This window comes from Schistocerca americana, chromosome 1 (assembly GCF_021461395.2).
Source record: "Schistocerca americana isolate TAMUIC-IGC-003095 chromosome 1, iqSchAmer2.1, whole genome shotgun sequence".
Lineage (NCBI taxonomy): Eukaryota > Metazoa > Arthropoda > Insecta > Orthoptera > Acrididae > Schistocerca > Schistocerca americana.
In genome coordinates, this window is record NC_060119.1 from 20,557,342 (window position 1) to 20,583,425 (window position 26,084).

Genomic DNA, 26,084 nt, shown 5'->3' on the forward strand with positions numbered 1-26,084 from the left:
ACCTTATCACCGACACTACTCGAAGGGAGCTCAATACGTATGGGATTGTGTGGCAACCTGGAATTCTAAAAGCATTCGTCAGTTTGCAAATGCCCATAGCAGGAAAACGTGGTGCCAGAGTCATAAAAACTGGACTGTGGAGCATTTAAAGAAAGCCATGCAGCCAGATGATTTTTGTTTTGCACTATTTCTGCTCTATCGGGTTCGTGCTCGGCTACCAAAGGGCCCCACCCTTTGCAGCATCTTTTCCCTTCCGTGCTGCATGTCTATCCTCTGGCTATTCTTTGTCCCCTCCCTTGGGGCACATGTCTGGGGTGCTTTTGGGAATGTCCTGCTTTGTCGATAGGTGACATAGGAACAGCCTCACCACTGTTTTCTGTTCCCTTTTCCTTTCTTCGTTCACTTTCTCCTCTCCTTCCTCTGCTTTGGCGTTTGAGGCTCCTCTTTTCCTTCTTCCTTCCTGTGCGTTCCTGAAGGATGGCCCACGTGTCTGACGCTTAGCAGGTGACTAACGCCTAGTTCCCAGCTATGGGTCGACAGGTAGGGTTCATTCATACCCCCTGGCACAGGCCAGGCCAAGGGAGGGGTGATTGCCTGAGCTGCTACCTTTCCAAATTGCCGATTGGTCCATCCTGTAAGATGTTCGGGAGGTGTGACCTGAGGGGTGAACAGTCACCTAAGGCCAGTGCGCCCCCTTTGTGAAGTGACCCCCAGTTGAAAGGAGCGCGCCATCGGAGATGCTGGGAATCGTGAGGATTTTCTCACAGTGAGCCAGTTATCATCTTTGCCGCCCAGGTCTACCTAACATAAACGGAATGAAGCTCCCGATTCGAAGACCCTCCCAGCTGCACCACAGTTCCTCCTGGTTTCACGTACTGAAGACGGTCAGTCCTTTGCAATGGTAAATCCTTTTCTAATTCAGCTGCTGTCATTTACGAAATGGCACTTTTCTTTTGGAAACTACTTGTGATTCTCAAGCACAACTTCTGCATGCCGCTTTGTATCTCCACAGATATCCTGTTCGTGTTGAGGGCGATAGAACTCTGAATTCTTCCCATGGTGCTATTTACACTAGGCTGCTCGACAGTCTGACCGAGGCCAAAATCCAAAAATACCTGTCTGACCAGAGTGTCACTGCCGTCCATCAAGTGATGAAAATGGTAGATGTCTCCTTAGTGCCCACACGCACTCTTTCTCGCATTTGGTAGAGTGGTGCTTCTGTCAAAGATCAAAGACTATGAAGTTATCACAGTCAAATCGTACATTCTGAAGCTGGTGTTCTCGAATGTCTTTTCGACACCTGGCTAAATGTATAACGTGCGGAAGAGATATGCACGAGGGTGAACGTCTACCTCCTCCTCACTGCTATATCAACTGCAATCTCGTCTCGAGATTGCCCTATGTATCTCGATGAGCGGGCTGTCTAGGAGATCCGGTAAAGGAAAAGGTACCTTACCCACTTGCTTGCAAGTTGTTACCTAGTTGCAAACCCTGCGTTCTACCATCTGGCACTTACAGTACTGTTCTTGCTACATCTCGCTCCATGAAGGACGTGGCCACGCAGACATGCGACCTCAAATTCACTCTGAGTTTTGAAGTCGCTATTGTGGCATCGCCGTCTGTCTCCTCACGGGACGAAGTCACCAGCTACACAACCGGCAGGCCGGAAAGGACAGAAGGAATACTCCCGTGAAGACCTCCTGTGCCCCTCCAGCTAACAAACACCTGAGCCTTCCTCTGCCAACCGGAAAGGCTCGAAGAAGTCAAAGAAAGCCAAATGACAACTTCCGGGAATTCAACAGGTAACACTTTCAGCGACCGCCGATATTTCGGCGGGAGAACACCCCGCCATTTTCAAGGCAAACTACAACGGACAGGCGACGTACATGCAAATTTAAAACCTCGGTTCTCGGACTGAAGCAGGAAAGATCTCACACACACACACACACACACAGACACACACACAGACACTCTGAACACTGGTGCCACCAAAGATGACCAGAGTCAGAGCTATCGATAGTGAGACTACGAATTCGCAGGTGAGGTAGCATTGAGTCTGTCCCTCTGTTTTTTTTGACAAGGGAGAGAGCTGGATTCCAAACAGTGTTTAAACAGAAACCTCCATCCCCGTTAACGAGGTTGCTCACCAATTTAATCTCAACTACCTTCTTAATAACATTGTCCCAATAGATGGACGTGTATGCCAATATCTGGGTGTTATTATATAACATAGGGTGACCAGTATCCAAGCAATGTTCGGCAATAGCAGATCTATTTGGCTGCTGTAATCGTGTTATAATGGATTATACTGTAAATGATGAAAGTATGTGAATGCAGCTTGCCGCTAACTTGGTGTAATGTCTCTCACACATAAACCTGTACATTAAAGTAAGGGCTTCCTGTTTTATCTTTAGGCTGATCCGTGATAAGACAGGCAAACAATTATACTAATGGAGGATTCTGCGTATTTTCTCTGATTTCATGCGCTCTCTCTCTCTCTCTCTCTCTCTCTCTCTCTCTCTCTCTCTCTGTCCTTTATCTATATACAGTTTTAAATATAATATTTCATTACGTGAACTCAGCCCAATAGAATCTCTGGTGGAGCCCTTCGTCTTAATATTCAGCGGCTGGCTTGCTGTAAAAGATCTTTATATCTATTATTATTGTTAAGCGCTGCATTCAGTTGGGAAAATCGATCGTTTGAACAATTCGTTCATTTTACGACAGATTTAGAATTTCAGATGTGTCCGAAGCCTTTTTGGACGATTTTATAAAATCTCGGTGATTGCAGGCTCTCTTCGTCACAACTGAAACTTCCCCACTAATTACAGGGCCAAGACAATCATCAATGATTCAGACAGAGAACTCATTCGTCATTCACTCTAGAGTAAAAGGGTCACAAACCTTATTTCTGAGGAAAATTGTATATTCAATCCATCTCCATTACATGTTCCGTTTTCTGTTGATTCCAAGTCTTACTTAATTTGCGTTTACAGTTTTCCTCTCTCTTCAAATACCCCGCTAGTGGCACAAACGTTAATAGCTCGCTTTAGCGAGAAGAAGAGCAAATATGTCTCTTTTAGCAACCCGACAATCTTCCAACAGATACTTCCGAAGCTGTCCTTCTTACCCGTCCATAATAACCATGGAGAATACATATATGTATCTCTGTTATTCCAAAGAATAAACGTACTAGAAAAATACCTTGGCGTCGACGAGCTGTCGGCGCATATATTACTAGAAAATCCGATCAGATACTTTTCAAAAGTGAATAAATGTGGATGATTTGATTGACCATTATTAATTATTGCGTGGTAGAGGGTAATTTTCCGTGGGGAGATTACAGTGTGTGCCGTTTATGCTCAGTACATCTGTCCTCCACGGTCCTGATAGTTTGACCAATATATGCCATGCCGCAGCTACAAGGGATACGATATACACCCGCCTTACGCAGACCAAGATCATCCTTAAGGGAACTCAAAAGCGCTTTAATTTTAGATGGAGGTCGGAAAACACATTTCACATCGTATTTCCGCAAAATACGACCGATCTTGTTGGAAGTGTTTCCTACATATTCCTTGTAGCTGCCGCATGGCATATATTGGTCAAACTGTCAGGACCGTGGAGGACCGATGTACTGAGCATAAACGGCACACACGATTACAGCAGCTAAGTAGATCTGCTATTGCCGAACATTGCTTGGATACTGGTCACCCCATATTATTATAGAACACAGAGATATTGGCATGCACGTCCAGCTATTGGGATAGTGTTATTAAGGAGGCAGTTGGATTAATTTAGCGAGCAACCTCGTTAACAGGGATGGAGGTTTCTGTTTAAACTCTGTTTGGAATCCGGCTCTCTGCCTTGTCAAAAAACAGAGGGACAGAGTCAGTGCTACCTCACCTGCGAATTCATAGTCTCACTATCGATAGCTCTGACTCTGGTCATCTTTGGTGGCACCAGTGTTCAGAGTATGTGTGTGTGTGTGTGTGTGTGTGTGTGTGTGTGTGTGTGAGAGAGAGAGAGAGAGAGAGAGAGAGAGAGAGAGAGAGAGAGAGAGAGATCTTTCCTGCTTCAGTCCGAGAACCGAGGTTTTAAATTTGCATGTACGTCGCTTGCCCGTTGCAGTTTGCCTTGAAAATTGCGGGGTGTTCTCCCACCGAAATATCAGCGGTCGCTGAAAGTGTTACCTAGCTGAATTCCCGGAAGTTGTTTGGAGGTTGTATACGCCAGGAGAAACTCGGGTCTCACAAAGCCAAATGGTCTTCTCCCTGTCAGCAAGTGGTGTCACTTCGGCATCACCACTGGTCCCCCCTTCATGGGAACAAGCTCTGGGTATTTAAGCATCTCGCAGCAACTTGGACGACCTCCTCTCGACCTTCTCGCCGCGAGGAGATCATTGATGCTCTTCGGCGGTGTCTCCACGTGGTACCCTTGCCCGGCCGGCCTCCGAGTCGCCGGTGCGCACAACCAGCTGTTTTTCTGCACTGGGCTCTGCAGGCCGACAACAACAGAAGAAAGCCGATGTTTTTGTGGACCTCATGGAACAGGAGTGCCCTGTAGCAACGAGTCTTGGCAGGCTGGCACTCAGCAGCCACTGAGGTGACACCCCTTCATTTTGTCGTTGTCATGACTCTCCTCCAATGGAACTTTCGTAGCCTTCAATCACACAAAGAGAATTTACGGCTGCTCTTGTTCTGCCTTCAGGAAATAAAAAATTGCGCTCTCACGACTGCTTTGAGCTTTCGCATTTCTTCCCAGTCTGTTTTGACCATCCCCCCCCCCCCCCCCCCCTCCCCGAGGTCGGCATTCCATTTCATGGGGAGGGGGAGTCACGCCGTTCTTACGGGATGACGTTCCTAGTTAACCCTTCTTTCCTGACTACCCGTCTTCAAACTGTTGTAGTTTGACTTTTCCTTCCTCACTTGACCTTTTCCCTTTGTACCGTTGATAAATCCCTCCATCATTCAGTGTCACCAGGGCAGACTTTCTCGAGCTTATTGGGCAGCTACCTCACCCCTCTCTGGTGCTCGGTGACTTTAATGCGCACGATGCTCTTTGGGGTTCTCCCAGAATCTCTGAGAGATGCCCTCTTGGCTGACCATCTTAATCAACTCCCACCACCTTGTGCACATTGCGAATAAGTTTTGATGGTCCACCATTTCGTGACGGAATGCCCTTTTTATGACCGTTCACTTTTCCGTTTGTGTTTGCCTGAGTTACCGGTCGTTTAGCGGACGACGGGCGTAGCAATATGGCGAAGGGCATTTAATTTTTAGTTCTGGACCTCCGTTTCTCTATGGCGTATTTTATAGACATTTCTCCAGGTGCCTGTTTTTAGCTGTCTTCCCTTCCGTCGATTGTGATTAATGTGTAGTCGTTCACAACTCCTCCCTTTGTCTTCGTGTTGTACAGTTTGGACGTGGGCGCGTATGACCCGAGTTGTTCTTGCGCCCTAAAGCAAAACAAAACGGTTTCCAACTCTGTCCGACGTCCCAAGAACGAAACATGACGGCGGTTGGGCGACGATTTGGGCAGCTGTATCGTGGTATTCCATTTGTCTCACGATTACTTTCAAAGGTCAGATGACAGCTAAGGATTATGAGAGCATTTTGGGCGACCAGGTCCGCCCACGGTGCAGTGGCCGTTCCCCAGTGGCGACAGGGCACCAGTTCAGACGGGACTGGTTTTGTGAGGGCGACTGCCTCTGGCCAGCACATGGTCACCAGATCACAATATTTTAGAGTCGCCTTGGTGTGTTGTGTGTTTCGGAGAGAAGGGCGCATGTTCGCTGCCCACTTCCGTCATTACTTGAACTTGCCACTATTTTTCAGGAAGGATGGTATAAGATTCCCTTGGAAACCATTCCGAGACGGCTAGAAGCTGTCGTGAATGACATCACGTTTCCACCACCGTATTAGGCATGGTTGTGTGTTGGGAACCTACTCTGTATTCTCTGACCTACGTTAATAGGCTGCATTGGGAAACCGGCTCAAACGATTTCTGGAAATGTAGGAATTCGGTGTCTGCCTGTTTCCTTCATCCGTGGTTCGCCGAATATCGTACAAGAAAAGAACAAGCTGTGTTTTGCACGGAAAGTCCTTATTAAAACCGTCCTCATTTGTGGAAAAAAAGCTTTTCTTCTTAAGGAAGTTTGTATTCGAGCTTAGAGTATGCTCAAGAAGTTTAGAGTATCTGAAGAATTCTGCATCAAACCGATGTTAAGGATGTGGTCTCAAATTTAGCGGCTCCGTTCCTTTACGCTTCGTTTAAAAGTTTGGAGAAGGCCGTTGCTCGGCAGTGGGTGCTGCTGCTGGTGATGCCGCTGCTGCTGGTGATGCTGCTGGTGCTGGTCCTGGTGGTGGTGGTGGTGGTGGTGGTGGTGGTGGTGGTGGTGAAGGTGAATAAAATGTTAATTGCGCGCCCTGGAGTACAATTTTGGTGTAAAAGCACAACTACTAGCCTCCGATTTAAACGATGCAGTCACGCTGTTTCGATTTTCACACAGAATTCACGAAAGTTGTTATGATGCAGTGATTTAACTTTTGGGCAAGCTAATAAGAAAAAGCCATCGCAAGCAGACTAGCACATCTTGTTGTAAGTTGTGGGATTTTCTTTGTATGCGAACTTCAGGCTTGACACCTGTACACTCATCTGCTTTTATTTTTTTCAGAGGAATCTTTAATGGTTTCGCCTGTAGCTGAAGTTATTTAAGCCGTTTTGTGTGCCAAAAATACCATAATGGCTTGTTTCGCAGGTACTTCCTTTGACCGCGTTCTTGCTTATTAACTTCTAATGTAAACACCTCACTGTATGTGTGAAACTTGTACGTAGGACTGCAATGGGATTCGATTCTCTCAAAGGTCCACTGTTTGGACTTGTGAGAAATCGAGTACCAGTGGAGTCTTATGTACAAATATGTTAAGAAGGGAAAAAAGCTTGCATATGGAATCGTGGAAATTTGTGTACTGAGATAACGGTTGCTTTTTCACATGACTTGTAGTTAGTCACTACATTCTATGAGGTGTATGAATAGAGATTTGTGGCTCACATCACAATAAACGCTCGCTTGGCTATGAAATTCATTGCTTGAACTGTTAATTCAAGCACGTAGCTGCCGTAGTCTCACCAGTTTATCAGTTAATTCTCTCAGCTCATCTCAGTGAGCGAAGGGAAGCCGATCAGTGTCATGGTGGCTTCATATTTACAGCAGGAGAGGAAAACGTGGAAACGGCCAGCGTTTCAGTAGGAGGAATTGTACCGCTCCTGTCGTTGAAGTCGATGAATTTCTCTGCGATTGCTTAGCGTCTCGGCGGCTCGGGAATGTGAGGTACAGAATTCTGGAATATGAACTTCTTGTGAAGCAGACGCTTTCGTTGGTGGTCGATAGGACGTCATTCAGTCGCCAGAGAGCTCTAAGTTAAGTTCTTGTGAAGGGGAAAGACCAGTTAGGGCAGTGCCGCGCCACATAGCGGCGACTGCACAGCTGGCTGGGGATCAGACTACGTGGAGTTTCTGAAAAATAGAAGTGTTATTGTTATGATGCATGTTGGCTTCTTGACATGTCCACGTTGACGAGACTCACGGGAAAGAGACGAATTTATCGATGCCATCAGTGTTTGGTTGAAAAAATTATGCCTCCAGCCATCATGTACAACCTGCTTAGGTACCTCATCGCCATTTTTTTCTTCCAGGGAGTGTAAAGAGAATAAAATCTGTGTGTCCAGGTCGCAGGTCTTGACCTGTATATTTTTCATCGTCCAAGAACTGGACATTGCAGGAGACCGCCTCCACGTGGACGTTATGTAACATACCACGACCACGTGGCCTGTGACAATGTTCTGTTTCAAGTAGATCTCCAGTTTGTTGCATTTGGATACGGATCGTGCGACGCCTCTACAAAAATCATTGTGATAAGAAAACAGACCGGAATATGTTTCGGGCGATGTCACTAGAAACACTTACAAGGCGAGGTTCCTACAAGTGGGATAGATTTTTTTTTTTTTGGAACCGTCTGTATGGTGGTGTGAGTTAAGTTAAAAGGTACAACGGGGTGTATATGACCCGGGAGTTCCGGGAAAAACCCGGGAATTTTTTCATCCGGGAGAAAACTGGGAAAACCCTGGAATTTTTTAGAATTCCGGGGTACTTTTTGTTTTAGTTTTCAGTTAAATGTTTTTAATTTTGACTGGGAAGAAATAATACTTTAACAAAGGACTGCAGCAATAACACATGAACGAGAGAAAAAAATTTAGATAAAACTTAAGTTGCAAAGATGCGCCATGTACACAACAAAACACAGTGGTCATACAAGCGTCTGCCAGTAGCAAAATCTGTCAAAGGCTTTAGGAAGACTCTGCAATGCTTCATAACAACAAATTGCATAACGTCACAACTGTTTACATTAGATTCGTGTGAGCAGTCGCGAGCGAGCCAAAGTGCATGGGTAGTTGAGTCGCGCATGTACCTTCTCCCGCTTCTGGCTACAAAAGTGTGGCTGTTAGCTGTATAAGCAAGCAGCAAGCTGCCGTATTCACTGGGAGCAAACCGGGGTATCTGCCCCGGGCGGCAATTTCAGTCAAGCATAAACCGCCTTGCGGAACAATGAAGATATTTTTGTCGGTTTGCTAAAGAAATGTGGCTTCATTATTCTTTTCCGCCGAGGTAGTCAATTTACTTGAAACAGAGTGTTCAATTCCACCCTATTGACTAGTTTAAAGTGTTTGCTGCATTTCGTCTTCTAGCACCTATGACATTATGCCATAATAAAGAACCAAACCTAAGATAATACAGTGCACTTTAAGCCGAATTATGCATTTTAGTATGGTTCACGAAATTCCTCTGATGTCTTGTTTCTTTTATGACATAATTTATGATCTTTCAATGTTTTACACGTACAAACATACGGAATTCCTGCGTCATCGTAGCTGCGCAAGCGCGGTGACGCCTGTTACCTGGCGCTCTCTGGCAACTGCTGAAACGAATCCCTTTCTAACAGGTCGCGGGAAAATATTGTGAATGATTGATTTAAAAGCGCTACTTTCAAAGTAAATTTCTTTTTACGCAAGATGAACTAAGTGCGAGAATGTGCGATGAATTTCTTAAATCACAGAGCGTTTGACTCATTCAAAAATCAACTGTTTGAGGAAGACATTTAGAAAAAATTTCGAGCCAGTGAGATCAGACATTTGTCATTATTAAAAATTTTACTGGCACATTTGTGTGATGTATCTTAAAGTGTAACACGCGCAAAAAAGATCAACATAAGTGAAAGTTTAGCTTCTCTTGCAGCTTCTTAATCGTAGAGACCAATATTATATGTGAAAGCTGTGCTTTTCTTGTAGGAACACTATGTATATTAATTTACACCATTAACTTTTCCTCTTCGTGTGTATGCGCTTCTTAACAGTGATAATGCTATTGGCTGACTACATCACATGTCCTAAGCCCTGAATATCGGCTGTATCGGCTCGCGAGATCACGTGACATGACCTATGACTGGCTTACAAAAGCGCATCGCAATCTCAATTTCAATGCGTCGGAAAGTAACATGCGGTGTTTGGTGGAATTCGAATTTATACTTTCGAAATACGAAAATATCCAGCTTACATGGTCTTTTCTTCTTAGTTTCGTTTTCTAAAGGGCTGAAAAGTTCTATGTCGGTGTATAAAACCACCATTTAAAGGATTGATAAGCTTTACAGTTCCGAGGAAAAGTATACTGTCACGTAAAACGGAAAAAGTGTATTTTCACCCGGGAAAAAGTGTCTTTTTAACCGGGAAATCCGGGAATTTTTTCCTTGTCCGCGTATACACCCTGTACAAGGTATCACACCCTGCAGTCGTCAAGCCTTAAGGACCTATGTTCGAGAGTAACCGACGAAAAAAAAAGCAATTTCGCGTGATATGCTAGAGCCGTAGAAGTGTTTGAAGTACACAGAGCAGTGGTTAACGTATGTACCTGACGTGCAGAATGTTAGAGTTCGAAGCTTCTCAGGTGCATTAAAACTTTTCATTTTCAAATCTTTATCGACATGACTTTGATCATTATTGTTGTTAATTTAATTGATTGAAATGTAATTTTTGTAAACTTTACTCCGTTGTCATATAATTTTAATAACGATAAGTTTCATTTGCCCCCCTTTTGTCTTGCAGAAAGAATGATCGTAATCTTTGTGCGTGTGATTTTAATAATTTTTATGTGTCATATTTATACGTATGAAAATGCCGATCCATCGGTTAAAAACGCAAATAATCAATGTCTGCTGTGCAGTGGTGCCAGAAATGTATTTTTCGTTAGAGGTTGTAAAACTTTTGGATGATAATCGTCAAATATACATTTGAAACTTCCTGGCAGATTAAAACTGTGTGCCCGACCGAGACGCGAACTCGGGACCTTTGCCTTTCGCGGGCAAGTGCTCTATCAACTGAAAGGCAAAGGTCCCGAGTTCGAGTCTCGGTCCGGCACACAGTTTTAATCTGCCAGGAAGTTTCATATCAGCGCACACTCCGCTGCAGAGTGAAGATCTCATTCTGAAATATACATTTGTTACAGAAACTTTTTAAAACATAAACCATTGTTGCACAATGGACAAAATAACTAAGGTGAAAATTTAAACGAAAGGAAGGAATATAGATAAAACGAAATTAAAGCAACATAAGGAACAGAAATACCCTCGGTGAAAATATAAATTGATAAAATGTAAGAATTGAAATGAAAATTAATACATGAAAATAAGTAACACCTCGGCCACAAATATTCCAAATGAAAAAAGGGATTGGAAGCAAAAAAAGCAAATGAAATTGTTAATGTGATTAAGACGAAGTTACAAAGGAGTAGAAATTTTTTTAAAAATACGTGTAAAACAGTTAACTGAACGAAAATGATGAGTCATTTCGATAAAGATATGCCAAACAGTATTAAAGCATCTGCCGAGGTTACAACCCACAACTTCCTTCAGTACGTCAGGAGCACACCTTAACCACTATGCCGCCGTAACACTACTCTGTGTTCTTAAGCTTTTTCAGGAAAGCGTTTCTGAAGAAGAGAAATTTGTTAACATCGAGTATAGATTTAAATGTCAGGAAGTCGTTTCTGAAAGTATTTGTATGGAGTGTAGCCATGTATGGAAGTGAAACGTGGACGACAAATAGTTCAGACAAGAAGAGAATAGAAGCTTTCGAAATGTGGTGCTACAGAAGAATGCTGAGGATTAGATAGGTAGATCACATAACTAATTAGGAGGTATTGAATAGAATTGGGGAGAAGAGGAGTTTGTAGCACAACTTGACTAGAAGAAGGGATCGGTTGCTGGACATTTTCTGAGGCATCAAGGATCACCGGTTTAGTATTGGAGGGCAGCTTGGGGGGTAAAAATCGTAGAGGGGAAACCAAGAGATGAATACACTAAGCAGATTCAGAAGGATGTAGGCTGCAGTAGGTACTGGGAGATGTAGTTTGCACAGGATAGAGTAGCATGGAGAGCTGCGTCAGACCTCTACAACAACAGTATATCACGCGAAATCCCAAATTGTTTAGTTGATAACTCGCAAACAAGCCCCACCGGGATGAATGGCTGCAGGGTGTGTGATACCTTGGAACTTAACCTGCATCACCGTGTAACTGATTTCAAAAGATCTAGAGACGAAAGGTAACGCACCGATAAACTAGCTCAGTGCTTAGCATTTGGGAAAAGCGAGTAGAAGTCATTACCAAACTGTATACGAGCGTGGTTTGATAAGTATGCTAAAACACACGAAAAAATGTTTGTAAGCATTTCACCATACTTCTCGACATAGTCTCGTTTGGTCCAGCAATCCCCCAGATTTTTTTTTCCCAACAAAAAATAAGTTCTGTCAAACTCTGAAAAATACTTATTGACTGCAGCTGTCATTTCCTCATTTGATAAAAATTTCTTCCTATCAAGCCAAAGTTTCAAATTAGGGGACAGGAAGAAGTCACTTGGAAACAAGTCTGGTGAATAGAGTGAATGACGAACCAATTTAAAGTCCAATTCATGCACTTTCGCCATTGTTATCGTTGATGGGTGTGATGTTGCATTATCCTAGTGAGAGGGCACTTTTTTGCGTGCGATCCTTTTTTTAATTTTTTTTGTAGTCTACTCAAGTTACAAATGCTCCAACAGTCAAGCATAATTAGGTCCAATTATGGTTCTGCCTTTTTCCAAGTAAACTGTAAGGATTAGTCCTTAGGAACCCCCCCCCCCCCAAAAAAAAAGTGGCCATCACCGTACTAGCTGACAAAATGAACTTCGCCTTCTTTCGGTACATTTTCACCCTCCGTCCAATTGTTTTTGACTGCCGTTTTGAGTGTGCTGTGTAATCAATGGATCCAGATTTAGTCGACTGTCGCGGATGGGCGCAAGTCTTGCGGATTGCGATTAAACACCGCGAGACAATGTGTTGATCTGTTGTGCGTGATGCGCTTTCGGTCGACTGTGAGCAGTCGCGGCTCCCATAGCCTATTCTCCGTGGAGGGTATTACGCGCTCACTATGAGATCCCTATAGTCTCAGGATCTCGTGAAATTTAGGTAGGCTGCTTTATATTACCTGTTCTTGGATTTTGTCAGAGGTTTCCTTCGTTGTGATCTCAGCAGGACAGCCGGAGCGCGCTTTGTCTGGTTCTTGTACGACCGCGCTTAAATATAGTAATATAGTAATTCAAAAGTAAATTGTCTCAAGTGCAGAGTCCACGTGAACTTCGTCCAGTTGCGTTTTGATTTGTGCGGCACTCCAACCCTTGAAATGAAGCTGTTTTTAAAAACAGCTCGAACTCTGGTTTACTCCGTTTTTAATCTCAGTCGACTCATTGACCAATTGAGATGGCTGTCAGCAATGAACTGTACGGTGTACAGTGTTGAAAATTTGTATACGATCCTTGGAATAATCTAGATTACCTTCCATGAAGGCACAACAAAATTGTTGGATTATTTCATGGAACTTTACAAGACTTATGGGATGACCCTCGTAGTTCTGGACCAAACGTTACTGTCGAATAATTCTTAGTCTAGCGGTCAATGGCCGTGCAGACCGAATATTCCAATTAAAGTGAACATTTTGCTACAGTGAAAAGCTCACATCTAGTAAAGCTCAAATTAAGGCAGGTGAAGCAACAGGTGAGAGGATTGTCCTTTATCTCATCAGTAATGTTACGGCCAGGCTGTACAGTCGCGACAGCATTTATACTTAGTTGTGCACACGGAAAAAGCAAGCCAGAACGTCCACAGCAAATAACTTGGGGGGGGGGGGCGGGGGCGGGGCGTAAGTTCATGGTTAATTTTATTTAATGAATGAGAGTACTGTCGTCAGTTACATCCCAAAGAAATAGCAAAAATACCATAATTATGAGTGAGCTGCTTCACGATGGAAGAATAAGCAATAGATATGACAAAAGACAGAATTACGACATAACTAAACGAGCTTTTGGCGCAGTTGATCAACGAACAAGTATCCCTATTAAAGAAAGACAAGTAAAACGTCAGTGACAATTTTCCACGACATTTTAGACGTTTCTGTATACGACACTTAGGTTTTGTGGACTACGGTAGATCCCAGTTGGAACTGGAAGATAGTGACCAGCAGAGTACTCTTTGCAGAACTTGAAAAAAATCGCTCTAGATGTAACGTATTGCATCAAGAGCACATCTTCGAGAACTAACGAATCGCTGACGATTGTCACAAAATGAAAAAAAGTGAAAGTAATAGTCTAGTCTCGGTGTGCGCAACAACGAGAAAACTGAAAAGTGAGCTCGGTAAATTCTGCCCATCAGTGCATAGTAAGACGAAGCAGTTGGTGGAAACTGCAGCAGATGGTGTTAGTAAAATTGACGTTACTTTCGTGAGTCCAAATTCTAAGCAATGAACGGCAATGTCGGAAATTTGTGTACCAAGCTTATCCTTACCACTTACAGTATTACGGAAAAGTAACGTTGTAATAATAATTAGGAGGCCTACTATTTAAAATTTGGGTGCCGTGTGCATCTAATTGATACACAAGGCGACTTCCCTGGCAGACCATATGCATGAGATTGAGACACACACATTCCAGGCCGTGTGTATAAGTCGTATAAACAGCTACAGTGCTTTCAAATGGATGTGTAGTTGCCCTGACCTCGGGGAGCGGCCGTGCATGTCTGGTTCCGAATTTCGTTGAAAGATAGTGTGACAGTTGACTCTCATAGCTGCCGGTCAACTGTTTCCTTGTCTTTACGATCGCTGGTTACACTCGCTATAACTTCCGTTGCAGCGTTGCTAGAGTTTCCTTAAAGATTTGAGCTTGTTTTCTTGTGAGTTTGTCACAATGTCCGACACGGAATCAATTGCGGGTTGGTTGGACGAGGAAGGCACACCAGTTTGTTTGGCGACACACGGGACGGCGGTAGGCCTGTGTACTCGCTCTGCTGAGAGTTCCGCTCGTCATTGGGACGAGTCCGCTGCAGGCGGACCGGGGAATAAAGGGAACTGTTCGGGAAGCGAATCAACAGCTTTGCCTCAGAGACGTCTCCGAAGTTATTTGGTGTGAAGTAACTGGAAATACTTTACCACAACCTGTAGTAAGTGAATTGGTGACCATTTGACGACGAAAATGACTGGAAGATGCGCTGACCTGTATTTTTACCGATTGTTTTTTGGATGACCAAGTTTTGGAAATGATTGTCACCGAGACGAATCGTTATGCCGAGCAACGAATTATTTGACATCATTGTCAACTAAAAATGTACAGAAAGATTAGAGCAGTGGGCAGAAAAACGACGAAGAAATCCTGCCGATAGGTTTATTCCTTCTGTGGACTTTGGATCGAAACCCACATTCCAGAAATATAGGTGAAAGAATACTTAGAAAAATTAAGTTAAGTTTAACCCCCAACATATTTGAGGTCCTTTTGAGTAGGCTACGCTTTTCAGAAAATTCAGTTACAAACATCATTAAGCTATACAACGTTTCACCATAAACGATACATTTCACGAAGTCTTTTGTCCTGATGATAAAGTATGCATTGACGATACTACGGTGCCGTTTAGACGAAAGCTGAGGTTTCGCCAGTATATTCTGGGGAAATGTCATAAATACGATGTCGAGCTGTTCAAACTGTATGTTCGTGTAGGCTTTACCTGACACGTGAAAGTGTCTGCTGGGGTGGAGACTGCCCCCCCCCCCTCCCCACTCCCCGCAGATCGTGACGTGTGCTCCAGTGTAGTGATGGCGGCGATGGGTCCATTCTTGGATGCCGGACGCGCACTGCGTCGACAGTTACTATATAAGCGTCGCCTTAGCGAAAAGTGGAACAAACATTTTATCCAACTCTTTGATCCATTGAGGAGTAAGAGAAAGTACAATACAACGACCTACTGAAAAGAAAGATCAAGAAAGGTATGCGTGCGGAGGAAAATGGAAAGACAAGAGGGATCTCTTGTTCCTGACCGCTAAAGACGTTCCAGAAATGGTAGCAACCACTTCAAGAAAAGGTGCAACCACAAAACCATCCACAATTTTGAAATACAGGGTGATTCAAAAAGAATACCACAACTTTAAAAATGTGTATTTAATGAGAGAAACATAATATAACCTTCTGTTATACATCATTACAAAGAGTATTTAAAAAGGTTTTTCTTCACTTAAAAACAAGTTCAGAGATGTTCAATATGGCCCCCTCCAGACACACGAGCAATATCAACCCGATACTCCAACTCGTTCCACACTCTCTGTAGCATATCAGGCGTAACAGTTTGGATAGCTGCTGTTATTTCTCGTTTCAAATCATCAATGGTGGCTGGGAGAGGTGGCCGAAACACCATATCGTTAACATACCCCCATAAGAAAAAATAGCAGTGGGTAAGATCAGGGCTTCTTGGAGGCCAGTGATGAAGTGCTCTGTCACGGGCTGCCTGGCGGCCGATCCATCGCCTCGGGTAGTTGACGTTCAGGTAGTTACGGACAGATAAGTGCCAATGTGGTGGCGCTCCATTCTGCTGAAATATGAATTGTTGTGCTTCTTGTTCGAGCTGAGGGAACAGCCAATTCTCTAACATCTCCAGATACTGTAGTCCAGTTACAGTAGCACCTTCGAAGAAAGGTGACGCTGACGCCTAGTCAACAGCGCCTCAAGCGAACAAATGTACAACTAAGTGAAACTTTATAGCTCCCTTAATTCGCCGACAGATAGTGCTTAGCTCTGCCTTTTCTCGTTGCAGAGTTTTAAATTCCTAAAGTTGTGGTATTCTTTTTGAATCACCCTGTATAATTACGCAGATTCCGTCATGGACGTATCAGATCAAATAGAATCTAAATGCCTCGACGAAGAGGAGTGAAGTAATACCGCAAGATAACATTCGAGCTCGTAACAAATACGACAATTTTCAGTACTCGAGCTATGTACAAGCAAGTAGCTGACAAAAATGTGTACACAACTGAATTTCGAGAGAAAGTCGTACTGTCGATAAACATTTGAAACCTGAAAGATGTGCCAGGAATCATGCAACTCTGTCTTGCAAGAAACTGGCAGCTAGAGAAACAGGTCCACATTGTTACCGATGATATTCTGAACAAATTTGGATGCGCTGAAGACATTAAGACATCAGAGTAAGTCGTCATAAACTGTAAGGGTTTCCCTAATGGAACGTTCGTCACATACGCGCTAACGCAACTCACAGGAATGCAGTCTCAGGCAACTGAAGCCAGACTTGTGTGTGTGAATTGCGCGCGCGATATTTGTGTGTGTGTGTGTGTGTGTGTGTGTGTGTGTGTGTGTGTGTGTGTGTGTGTGTGTGTGTGTGTCGCCCATTTTTGACGAAGGCCTTGTTGGCCGAAAGCTTTGTGACATTCTTTTTTGTTGTGCCTATCTGCGACTCACCAACTCCGCTATGTGGTGAGTAGCAAGGTTCCTTTCCATAATATTGTTACAGTCCATCGTGGATTTTCCATTGTTCGATTTTTTATGTTTCCATTATTCAGACATGTAAAGTACGTTGTTTCATCTGCTGTGAATTTGTAAACCAACCTGTTGAGTCAAAAATATTCTGCATATATATATATATATATATATATATATATATATATATATATATATATATATGCTCTATTCTCCCCAAAAATGTCATTCGTCTGAAATGCTGAAAGGCGTCTCGACTTATTGCTAAAGGTTGTGTATAATTTCCATACACGTGGCCTAGCAGATATAATACTGAAGAAATTAACGTAACAGGTAATGGCCTAACAATCATTCACGCCTGAAAAAACACCTCGACCTGGTACATAACGACGGATGATTCAGATCCGACAGCCAAAATGTTAAAAAGTTTATGCAGCGATTATTAATTCAGTTCTTCCAAGGGTCGAATGTATAGAAGTTTCCACATATCGGGTCACGTTGATGCGATTAACTTATCCGTATATTAGGCTGGAACGGAACAGCAGGGTTGCGGTGATGCCGCCTGGTGGCTGCAGTGTTCAGAAGTCGAATGGCGTCGACCTGACCGGCGGTCGGTCATTAGTTACCTCGGGTAGTGGACAGCAGTTTGTTTGGTAGGCTAACTTGCGTGTAAATAATTCCTAATATCACAGCGATCGTTTGAATCAGGAATGTTGTTTGCGCTCGCACAGACGGAGCAGTACTAAGACTGTATCGACTGCTATCAAAACGTGGCACTGGCAAGGAATGATTCGATACTTGTCACTATCATTAGATTTGTTTCGAATTTTGAATTCCCGTTAGCGGCCTTGTCGGGTGTGGTGGTTAGGTTTTGATAACTGTCTGTTGTCGCACTATACAGTGATGGGTCGTGTCCGGCAGTTTGGTGCCTCGGCGCACAGAGTTGTTACATTGGGCGAGTCGCCGCTGTGGGCCTGACAGCGGGTCGGAGCGCAGCGCGCCCACGCCGGGCTGTCCCTCGCGCCTGGCACTCCGCCGCCTGCCCCGCAGAAGCCGAAGCCTTGGCCGTGCCGGCTCAGCTGTCCGGGCACGCGGCCGCTCAGCTCAGCTCAGCCCAGCCCCCCTCCCACTCTGTGCAGTCGTCGCCGTGCCCCCCCCCCCCCCCCCCCCCCCCACCACCACCACCACCACCACCGCCACAGGCGCCACGCCGTTTCGCGGTCATCGTTTTGGGATTGTTGTCTTGAAGGTTTGCCAAGGTGCGGTGGACGTCCCATCCGGTCCCGCCGGACAGTCGGCGCGAGGCTGCACTGGGTGTAGCGCGTGTTGCGTGCGTCGTGCGTCGAACCGCGCCCGCCATGGCCCTGGGCGGGATGTTCCGCAGGCGCAAGGCCGCACCGCCGGAGCCGGTACGTCGCAGCGGCCCGCCTGCTGTCTTCTCTCCTGCTGCGCCAGCTCAACCGTGGACTGCGTCGAACCGCACCGCATTTAATTTCCACACGGCTACTCGTCTCGGCCACTGCTAGGACTCTGCCCCGCTGCCCGCCTATACGCCATTTGCGCTGCAGTCGGATGTTTGCAGGCGTTTTCCACTCGACTTACGTAAAGTTCCTTTCACACGAACGACTTGTCAGTTGACTACTCGAGACAAATGTCTACTTCAATGCCCCTGGCGTTTATTGGTGTACGGAGTTCCGTCTGTCTCAACTAGTCATTTCCGATTACACGGGATCTGTCTGCTGTGCTGTGCACCTGGACGTCGAAAGTGGGGTTATGAGGGACCATCTTGATAGAAAATTGGAAAGTAGTAGCAAAATGTAGGAACGAGAGCTGATATCATAGTTAGTTAATCACAGAGCAAAATTCGTAGGAGATTCTTGCCGACGGTAGTGTTCGTGGGAACTGAAGGAATAAAAGTGTCGTCCAAACATTTCAAAACATGTACCTTTATGTGCTCCCGAAAATTTACACTTCCAAACACACAAGCAATATGTAGAACGCGAGAAACAGCGCCCCTTTTGTTTTTTCCTTTGTATCTTGTTTTCGTGCCAAGTGGCAAATAACATTTTCATCGTCACGTAATTCAGACTTTTCACGGTTGAAATGGTTTCTTTAATTAAAATACGTATATCTGTTTACGTCCTTGTTTATGCATAATGTAGCCTTTTTCCGTGTAAAATTTAAAACACCTTTTTCCTTCCTGATATTTCGTCTCTTGTAGGACACACTTAGTTGTACAAAATGCCAGGACCTCGTGTAACTTTTCACTGTCGGGAAAACAAAACAAAAACACGAAGATTAAGAAGACAGGAAAGCAGAAAATCCTGTTCTATAATAGGAGTGAGCTCGGCCAGAATAGTTAAACTTCCGACGCCCTATGTCATATATTGAAGATGTACAGATGCGATTGAAAAGTAAATGAGAATTGTTTTGTGTCGTATTATAAAAGCAAAGGTGGAATTGAAGAATAAATACAATTTTTTTAAATTGTGTAAACAGTGTGAAATTTCTTCGTGTGTTGTTTTTCAAATTGAATCATTTCCGTGGATACTTCAGTGTCCAGGCGTGCCTCCTGCAGTCACACACAGACTGGCTATACACACCCTTAATCTCACGTGCCGCCGGCTAATTTCCATTATTGGTAAACTGTGTTCTTATTCGTCTCTCAAACAAGTCTTGGAAGACTTGTAGGAGTTTCTGTGTCGTTAATTACTGTGACAAATGGTATCTTATTAAATCTGTACTCAACTTAAGTTTGTTTTCCCTTTTGCATACTTCTTATCATTTTCGCGTGTTTCTCCTAACCCAGTTTCCATTGTACCCTCTCACATCCTCTCGAAGACACCTGCGATTAGTCTTTAATTCAGCACTGTCTATTGTGTTAGTCTCGCCTTTTCTTTAATAGTCTTTTTCCGTCGAAATTTTCATTCTTTGTACTTAAAACATCATTTACTGTTTCATAAACGCCTATGCCAATGATTACCATTTTGTCTACATGCGTGTATAACGTCAATTTTCTAAGGTATTTAGGTAATTCTGTCCTGTTTTATCTCACTGTTCTTGGACAGATACTCATAATCCTCATTTCTAACTTCCTGCGTTCATGAGTAATTCGAAAGTGTATCAGGACCTTTCTTCCTCCGCAGTTTGTGTTACTTGATTAAATACAGTAGTTCTAAAATTTCCTGGCACATTAAAGATACGTACGGAGGGTGACTCGGGCAAGTGCTCTAGCGATTGAGCTATCCCAGCCCCAGCCGCAGTCTCTTCTCCTTCCCCGCCCGGACCACCACCCACACAACAATGTGGTTTCGCTTCCGGCATTGCCTCATCTGCTGTTCCCAGACACTTGCGAGATTAGCTAACCATATGTAATTCACGCCACAGAATACTTTTTGTCATCTGTCTACTGACTGGTTTGATGCGACCCGCCACGAACTCCTTTCCTGTGCTAACCTCTTCATCTCAGAGTAGCACTTGCAACCTACGTCCTCAATTATTTGCTTCACGTATTCCAGTCTCTGTCTTCCTCTACAGTTTTTGCCCTCTACAGCTCCCTCTAGTACCATGGAAGTCATTCCCTCATGTCTTAGCAGATGTCCTATCATCCTGTCCCTTCTCCTTATCAGTGTTTTCCACATATTCCTTTCCTCTCCGATTCTGCGTAGAACCTCCTCATTCCTTACCTTATCAGTCCACCTAATTTTCAACATTCGTCTATAGCACCACATCTCAAAAGCTTCGATTCTCTTCCGTTCCGGTTTTCCCACAGTCCATGTTTCACTGCCATACAATGCTGTACTACAGACGTACATCCTCAGAAATGTCTTCCTCAAATTAAGGCCGGTATATGATATTAGTAGACTTCTCTTGGCCAGAAATGCCTTTTTTGCCACAGCGAGTCTGCTTTTGATGTCCTCCTTGCTCCGTCCGTCATTGGTTATTTTACTGCCTAGGTAGCAGAATTCCTTAACTTCATTGACTTCGTGACCATCAATCCTGATGTTAAGTTTCTCGCTATTCTCATTTCTACTACTTCTCATTACCTTCGTCTTTCTCCGATTTACTCTCAAACCATACTGTGTACTCATTAGACTGTTCATTCCGTTCAGCAGAGCATTTAATTCTTCTTCACTTTCACTCAGGATAGCAATGTCATCAGCGAATCGTATCATTGATATCCTTTCACCTTCTATTTTAATTCCACTCCTGAACCTTTCTTTTATTTCCATCATTGCTTCCTCGATGTACAGATTGAAGAGTAGGGGCGAAAGGCTACAGCCTTGTCTTACACCCTTCTTAATAGGAGCACTTCGTTCTCGATCGTCCACTCTTATTATTTCCTCTTGGTTGTTGTACATATTGTATGAGTATATGACCCGTCTCTCCCTATAGCTTACCCCCTACTTTTTTCAGAATCTCGAACAGCTTGCACAATTTTATATTGTCGAACGCTTTTTCCAGGTCGACAAATCCTATGAAAGTGTCTTGATTTTTCTTTAGCCTTGCATCCATTATTAGCCGTAACGTCAGAATTGCCTCTCTCGTCCCTTTACTTTTCATAAAGCCAAACTGATCGTCACCTAGCGCATTCTCAATTTTCTTTTCCATTCTTCTGTATTTATTCTTGTAAGCAGCTTCGATGCATGAGCTGTTAAGCTGATTGTGCGATAACTCTCGCACTTGTCAGCTCTTGCCGTCTTCGGAATTGTGTGGATGATGCTTTTCCGAAAGTCAGATGGTATGTCGCCAGACTCATATATTCTACACACCAACGTGAATAGTCGTTTTGTTGCCACTTCCCCCAATAATTTTAGAAATTCTGATGGAATGTTATCTATCCCTTCTGCCTTATTTGACCGTAAGTCCTCCGAAGCTCTTTTAAATTCCGATTCTAATACTGGATCCCCTATCTCTTCTAAATCGACTCCTGTTTATTCTTCTATCACATCAGACAAATCTTCACCCTCATAGAGGCTTCCAATGTATTCTTTCCACCTATCTGCTCTCTCCTCTGCATTTAACAGTGGAATTCCCGTTGCACTCTTAATGTTACCACCGTTGCTTTTAATGTCACCAAAGGTTGTTTTTTGACTTTCCTGTATGCTGAGTCTGTCCTTCCGACAATCATCTCTTTTTCGATGTCTTCACATTTTTCCTGCAGCCTTTTCTTCTTAGCTTCCCTGCACTTCCTATTTATTTCATTCCTCAGCGACTTGTATTTCTGTATTCCTGATTTTCCCGGAACATGTTTGTACTTCCTCCTTTCATCAATCAACTGAAGTATTTCTTCTGTTACCCATGGTTTCTTCGCAGCTACCTTCTTTGTACCTATGTTTTCCTTCCCAACTTCTGTGATGGCACTTTTTAGAGAAGTCCATTCCTCTTCAACTGTACTGCCTACTGCGCTATTCCTTATTGCTGTATCTATAGCGTTAGAGAACTTCAAACGTATCTCGTCATTCCTTAGTACTTCCGTATCCCACTTCTTTGCGTATTGATTCTTCCTGACTAATGTCTTGAACTTCAGCCTACCCTTCATCACTACTATATTGTGATCTGAGTCTATATCTGCTCCTGGGTACGCCTTACAATCCAGTATCTGATTTCGGAATCTCTGTCTGACCATGATGTAATCAAATTGAAGTCTTCCCGTATCTCCCGGCCTTTTCCAAGTGTACCTCCTCCTCTTGTGATTCTTGAACAGGGTATTCGCTATTACTAGCTGAAACTTGTTACAGAACTCAATTAGTCTTTCTCCTCTTTCATTCCTTGTCCCAAGCCCATTTTCTCCTGTAACCTTTTCATCTACTCCTACAACTGCATTCCAGTCGCCCATGACTATTAGATTTTCGTCCCCCTTTACATACTGCATTACCCTTTCAATATCCTCATCCACTTTCTCTATCTGTTCATCTTCAGCTTGCGACGTCGGCATGTATATCTGAACTATCGTTGTCGGTGTTGGTCTGCTGTCGATTCTGATTAGAACAACCCGGTCACTGAACTGTTCACAGTAACACACCCTCTGCCCTACCTTCCTATTCATAACGAATCCTACACCTGTTGTACCATTTTCTGCTGCTGTTGATACTACCCGATACTCATCTGACCAGAAATCCTTGTTTTCCTTCCACTTCACTTCACTGACCCCTACTATGTCTAGATTGAGCCTTTGCATTTCCCTTTTCAGATTTTCTAGTTTCCCTACCACGTTCAAGCTTCTGACATTCCACGCCCCGACTCGTAGAACGTTATCCTTTCGTTGATTATTCAGTCTTTTTCTCATGGTAACCTCCCCCTTGGCAGTCCCCTCCCGGAGATCCGAATGGGGGACTATTCCGGAATCTTTTGCCAATGGAGAGATCATCATGACACTTCTTCAATTACAGGCCACATGTCCTGTGGATACACGTTACGTGTCTTTAATGCAGTGGTTTCCATTGCCTTCTGCATCCTCATGTCGTTGATCATTGCTGATTCTTCCGCCTTTAGGGGCAATTTCCCACCCCTAGGACAAGAGAGTGCCCTGAACCTCTATCCGCTCCTCCGCCCTCTTTGACAAGGCCGTTGGCAGAATGAGGCTGACCTCTTATGCCGGAAGTCTTCGGCCGCCAATGCTGATTATTTATCAAAATTTAGGCAGTGGCGGGGGTCGAACCCGGGAACGAAGACGTTTTTGATTATGAATCAAAGACGCTACCCCTAGACCACGGGTACTATGCAAACTAAAAAAGTGGTCGCTATAGATTGTGCGCAGCGGCAGCCTCAGTGCACAGAAGGAACAGTGGTGCTAATTAACGTACCTCATGTTGTTGTTTACCTAGTTTCTTATTTTAGTTACAGTGTAAATGAATATCTCTAATAAAACATGTTGATTTATATTGTCAAAGCAGCTGGCGATTTGAAATTTGCTCTTAACAGAAAAAGTGTGTCGGAAAAAATGTAGCCCAAAATGTGTGTTTGTAAGCGTTAAAGTGCACGACTTTAGGGAGCAACGCGAGAAAAAAAAATGTACCCGTTTTTTACTAAATGTTCGACTTGTACGCAATCTTTTGCCACGATATGCCGCGTGGATAGTCGTATGATTAACTTTAGTTTGGCAGGTAAAATGAAATGTGAACCCACAAATAACTGCATATGAATAACTGCTCACGGTCACGACGTAAATCAGTAGCTCAGGTTTTACTTAATTCCCTGGCCGGTACCTCAGGCCGTCCTCACGCGGTGCGTTTCTCTGAATGTGAAATGCACCTAACGCCCACCTACGTGGCTGGCGCAGACTCAAACGAACTGGTACATTTATCCACCACAGAACATATGGTGCTGCTCGGCCTCATTCGAGACCACGGAATCCTCAGACGGCAGTCGATGGCTGTATATGGCGCGCAAACCACTCAGATTGTTTACGATGGTGGACGCACAGAAGTAAATGCGTTATCGCTGTTAAAAGCACATCTGCTCCCTTGCCCACGTGCTAGCCGTGGTGTTCTGTTTGTAGAATACGTGCCGTACTTAATTGTGAAGGAATCAGCGAGTGGCCTAAACAGCAGCCCTGCGGCTCACAGTCCAGACCCACAGACTGTACTGAACGGAGAGCCTTCTTAGTTACATACTACTCCAGAACAGACTTCTGTAAAAGCCCAGAATATTTTAGGTGTCACGAATAAAAAACATTTGCAGAAATTGGAAAGTGAATTTGCAGCTTTTCATTTCACAGTTCGTCTCTACTACTGCAAACACAGTTTGTTAAAATCTTCAAGCGCGTCTCTCATTGCCTGACATTTAATTATAAATAAATCTCGAGTGCGCTGGTGCCTTTGCACGACATACTGTCATAACACGAAAGTTGTAATCCGAAAAGCCTTTAACAATCTGTATATCATTTCTCAACATTTCATGACTACATATCGTATCAAAAAACGATGCGTTTTTGAGATGTACTAGGCATGCCAGTGTCTTGAAACAGCATAGGTGTTATTAAAAAAAATACGAAACACGGGTTTCACCTGCAAACGACGCACCCCATATTCCTTCCCCTAAGTTGACTTGTGACGTACAAAGCGATTTCGCATTTTATTGGCCGTGTTCCTCTCCACGGAGCAAAAATCTGACGTGGCTGCTTCTGCATTTCATGCTGGAGAAATACTGCGGAGGGTGTAACTCCACGTTATCACGCCACACATGGTCAGTATCACGTCCGCGTCCACACTCTTATTGCTGTGAGGACGGCGTAAGTCTAAATAATGACGAATCTCGTAATCGTGATGTGAGAAAGGAAAATTCAATGAACACTCTCTGCTGTACAAAATTAAAAAAAGTTCATAGATTCTCTTTTTCTCTTTTCTACACAACTCCCTAAACTTTACAGAATATTTTCTTTTGCCATAGTGCACGAATTATGAGAATATCAGCTTCAGTACTACTACTACAAATAATAATCTTCACGAACTTGAAAATTATCATTCTCGTCTCTCTCTCTCTCTCTCTCTCTCTCTCTCTCTCTCTCTCTCTCTCTCTCTCTCTCTCTCTCCCTCCCCCTCTCCCCCTCTCTCCCTCTCTCCCTCTCCAGAAAGGACAACTACTTAGGTGTGACTGTCGTTCCAGTTGGGATTCTCCTGTTCCGCATTCAACTTAAAACATAGACGACAGGCATCATTTTCGTCTCTCACTCACTCTTTCTTATAAGCAGTGTAACCTAACAATATCTCGGACACTTAGTATATGTAGTTTAAGTATTCACAAACCTTCATTTTCGGCATAGCAAACAAAAACACTAGGGGAGAGTATTCACATTAAGCAGTAAGAACATAGTTTATTATTTATTTTCACATTTGCGGCCTTAAACGTTTCTTGCCTGATACATAATATGCAAATCACACTTCTTTTTTGGGCATTTATGTAATAACTTTGTTCTTTGGTGTTTAACATTCCACTAGCATGCTGCCATCTGTTTGACCACAGTGGTCCTCTGATTGTCGACGGTAAATTCAAATTACTTCAGAACTCGCATCGCCAAGGGGAATTTAGGTAGCGTTGATGAAACAAACTACTACGTGTAAGAGAGCCTATATGGTCTTGAGAGTCAAAACATATCATGAATCATATACTTGTAATATAAATACTTTGTTCGTGGAATGTTCCACCCTGGGGCGTCGATTTTTAGCGCAAATTCATCTTCCATAACATTCGT

The 26,084-nt window shown here is 43.8% G+C and overlaps 1 protein-coding gene across 2 annotated transcripts in view; it reads left to right on the plus strand.

Moving 5' to 3' along the window:
- LOC124545827 (serine/threonine-protein phosphatase 2A 56 kDa regulatory subunit gamma isoform) overlaps positions 1-26,084 on the plus strand; it is a 327,568-nt gene that overhangs the window by 34,954 nt on the left and 266,530 nt on the right. The window contains exon 1 of one of the 2 annotated variants that reach the window (XM_047124792.1): positions 18,235-18,300. The exons of the other annotated variant lie outside the window; for it this stretch is intronic. Coding sequence (XP_046980748.1) covers positions 18,250-18,300 — 51 coding nt within the window. The 5' untranslated portion in view covers positions 18,235-18,249. Of the gene's footprint in view, positions 1-18,234; positions 18,301-26,084 lie in introns of those variants that run through there. 2 annotated transcript variants of the gene reach the window in all.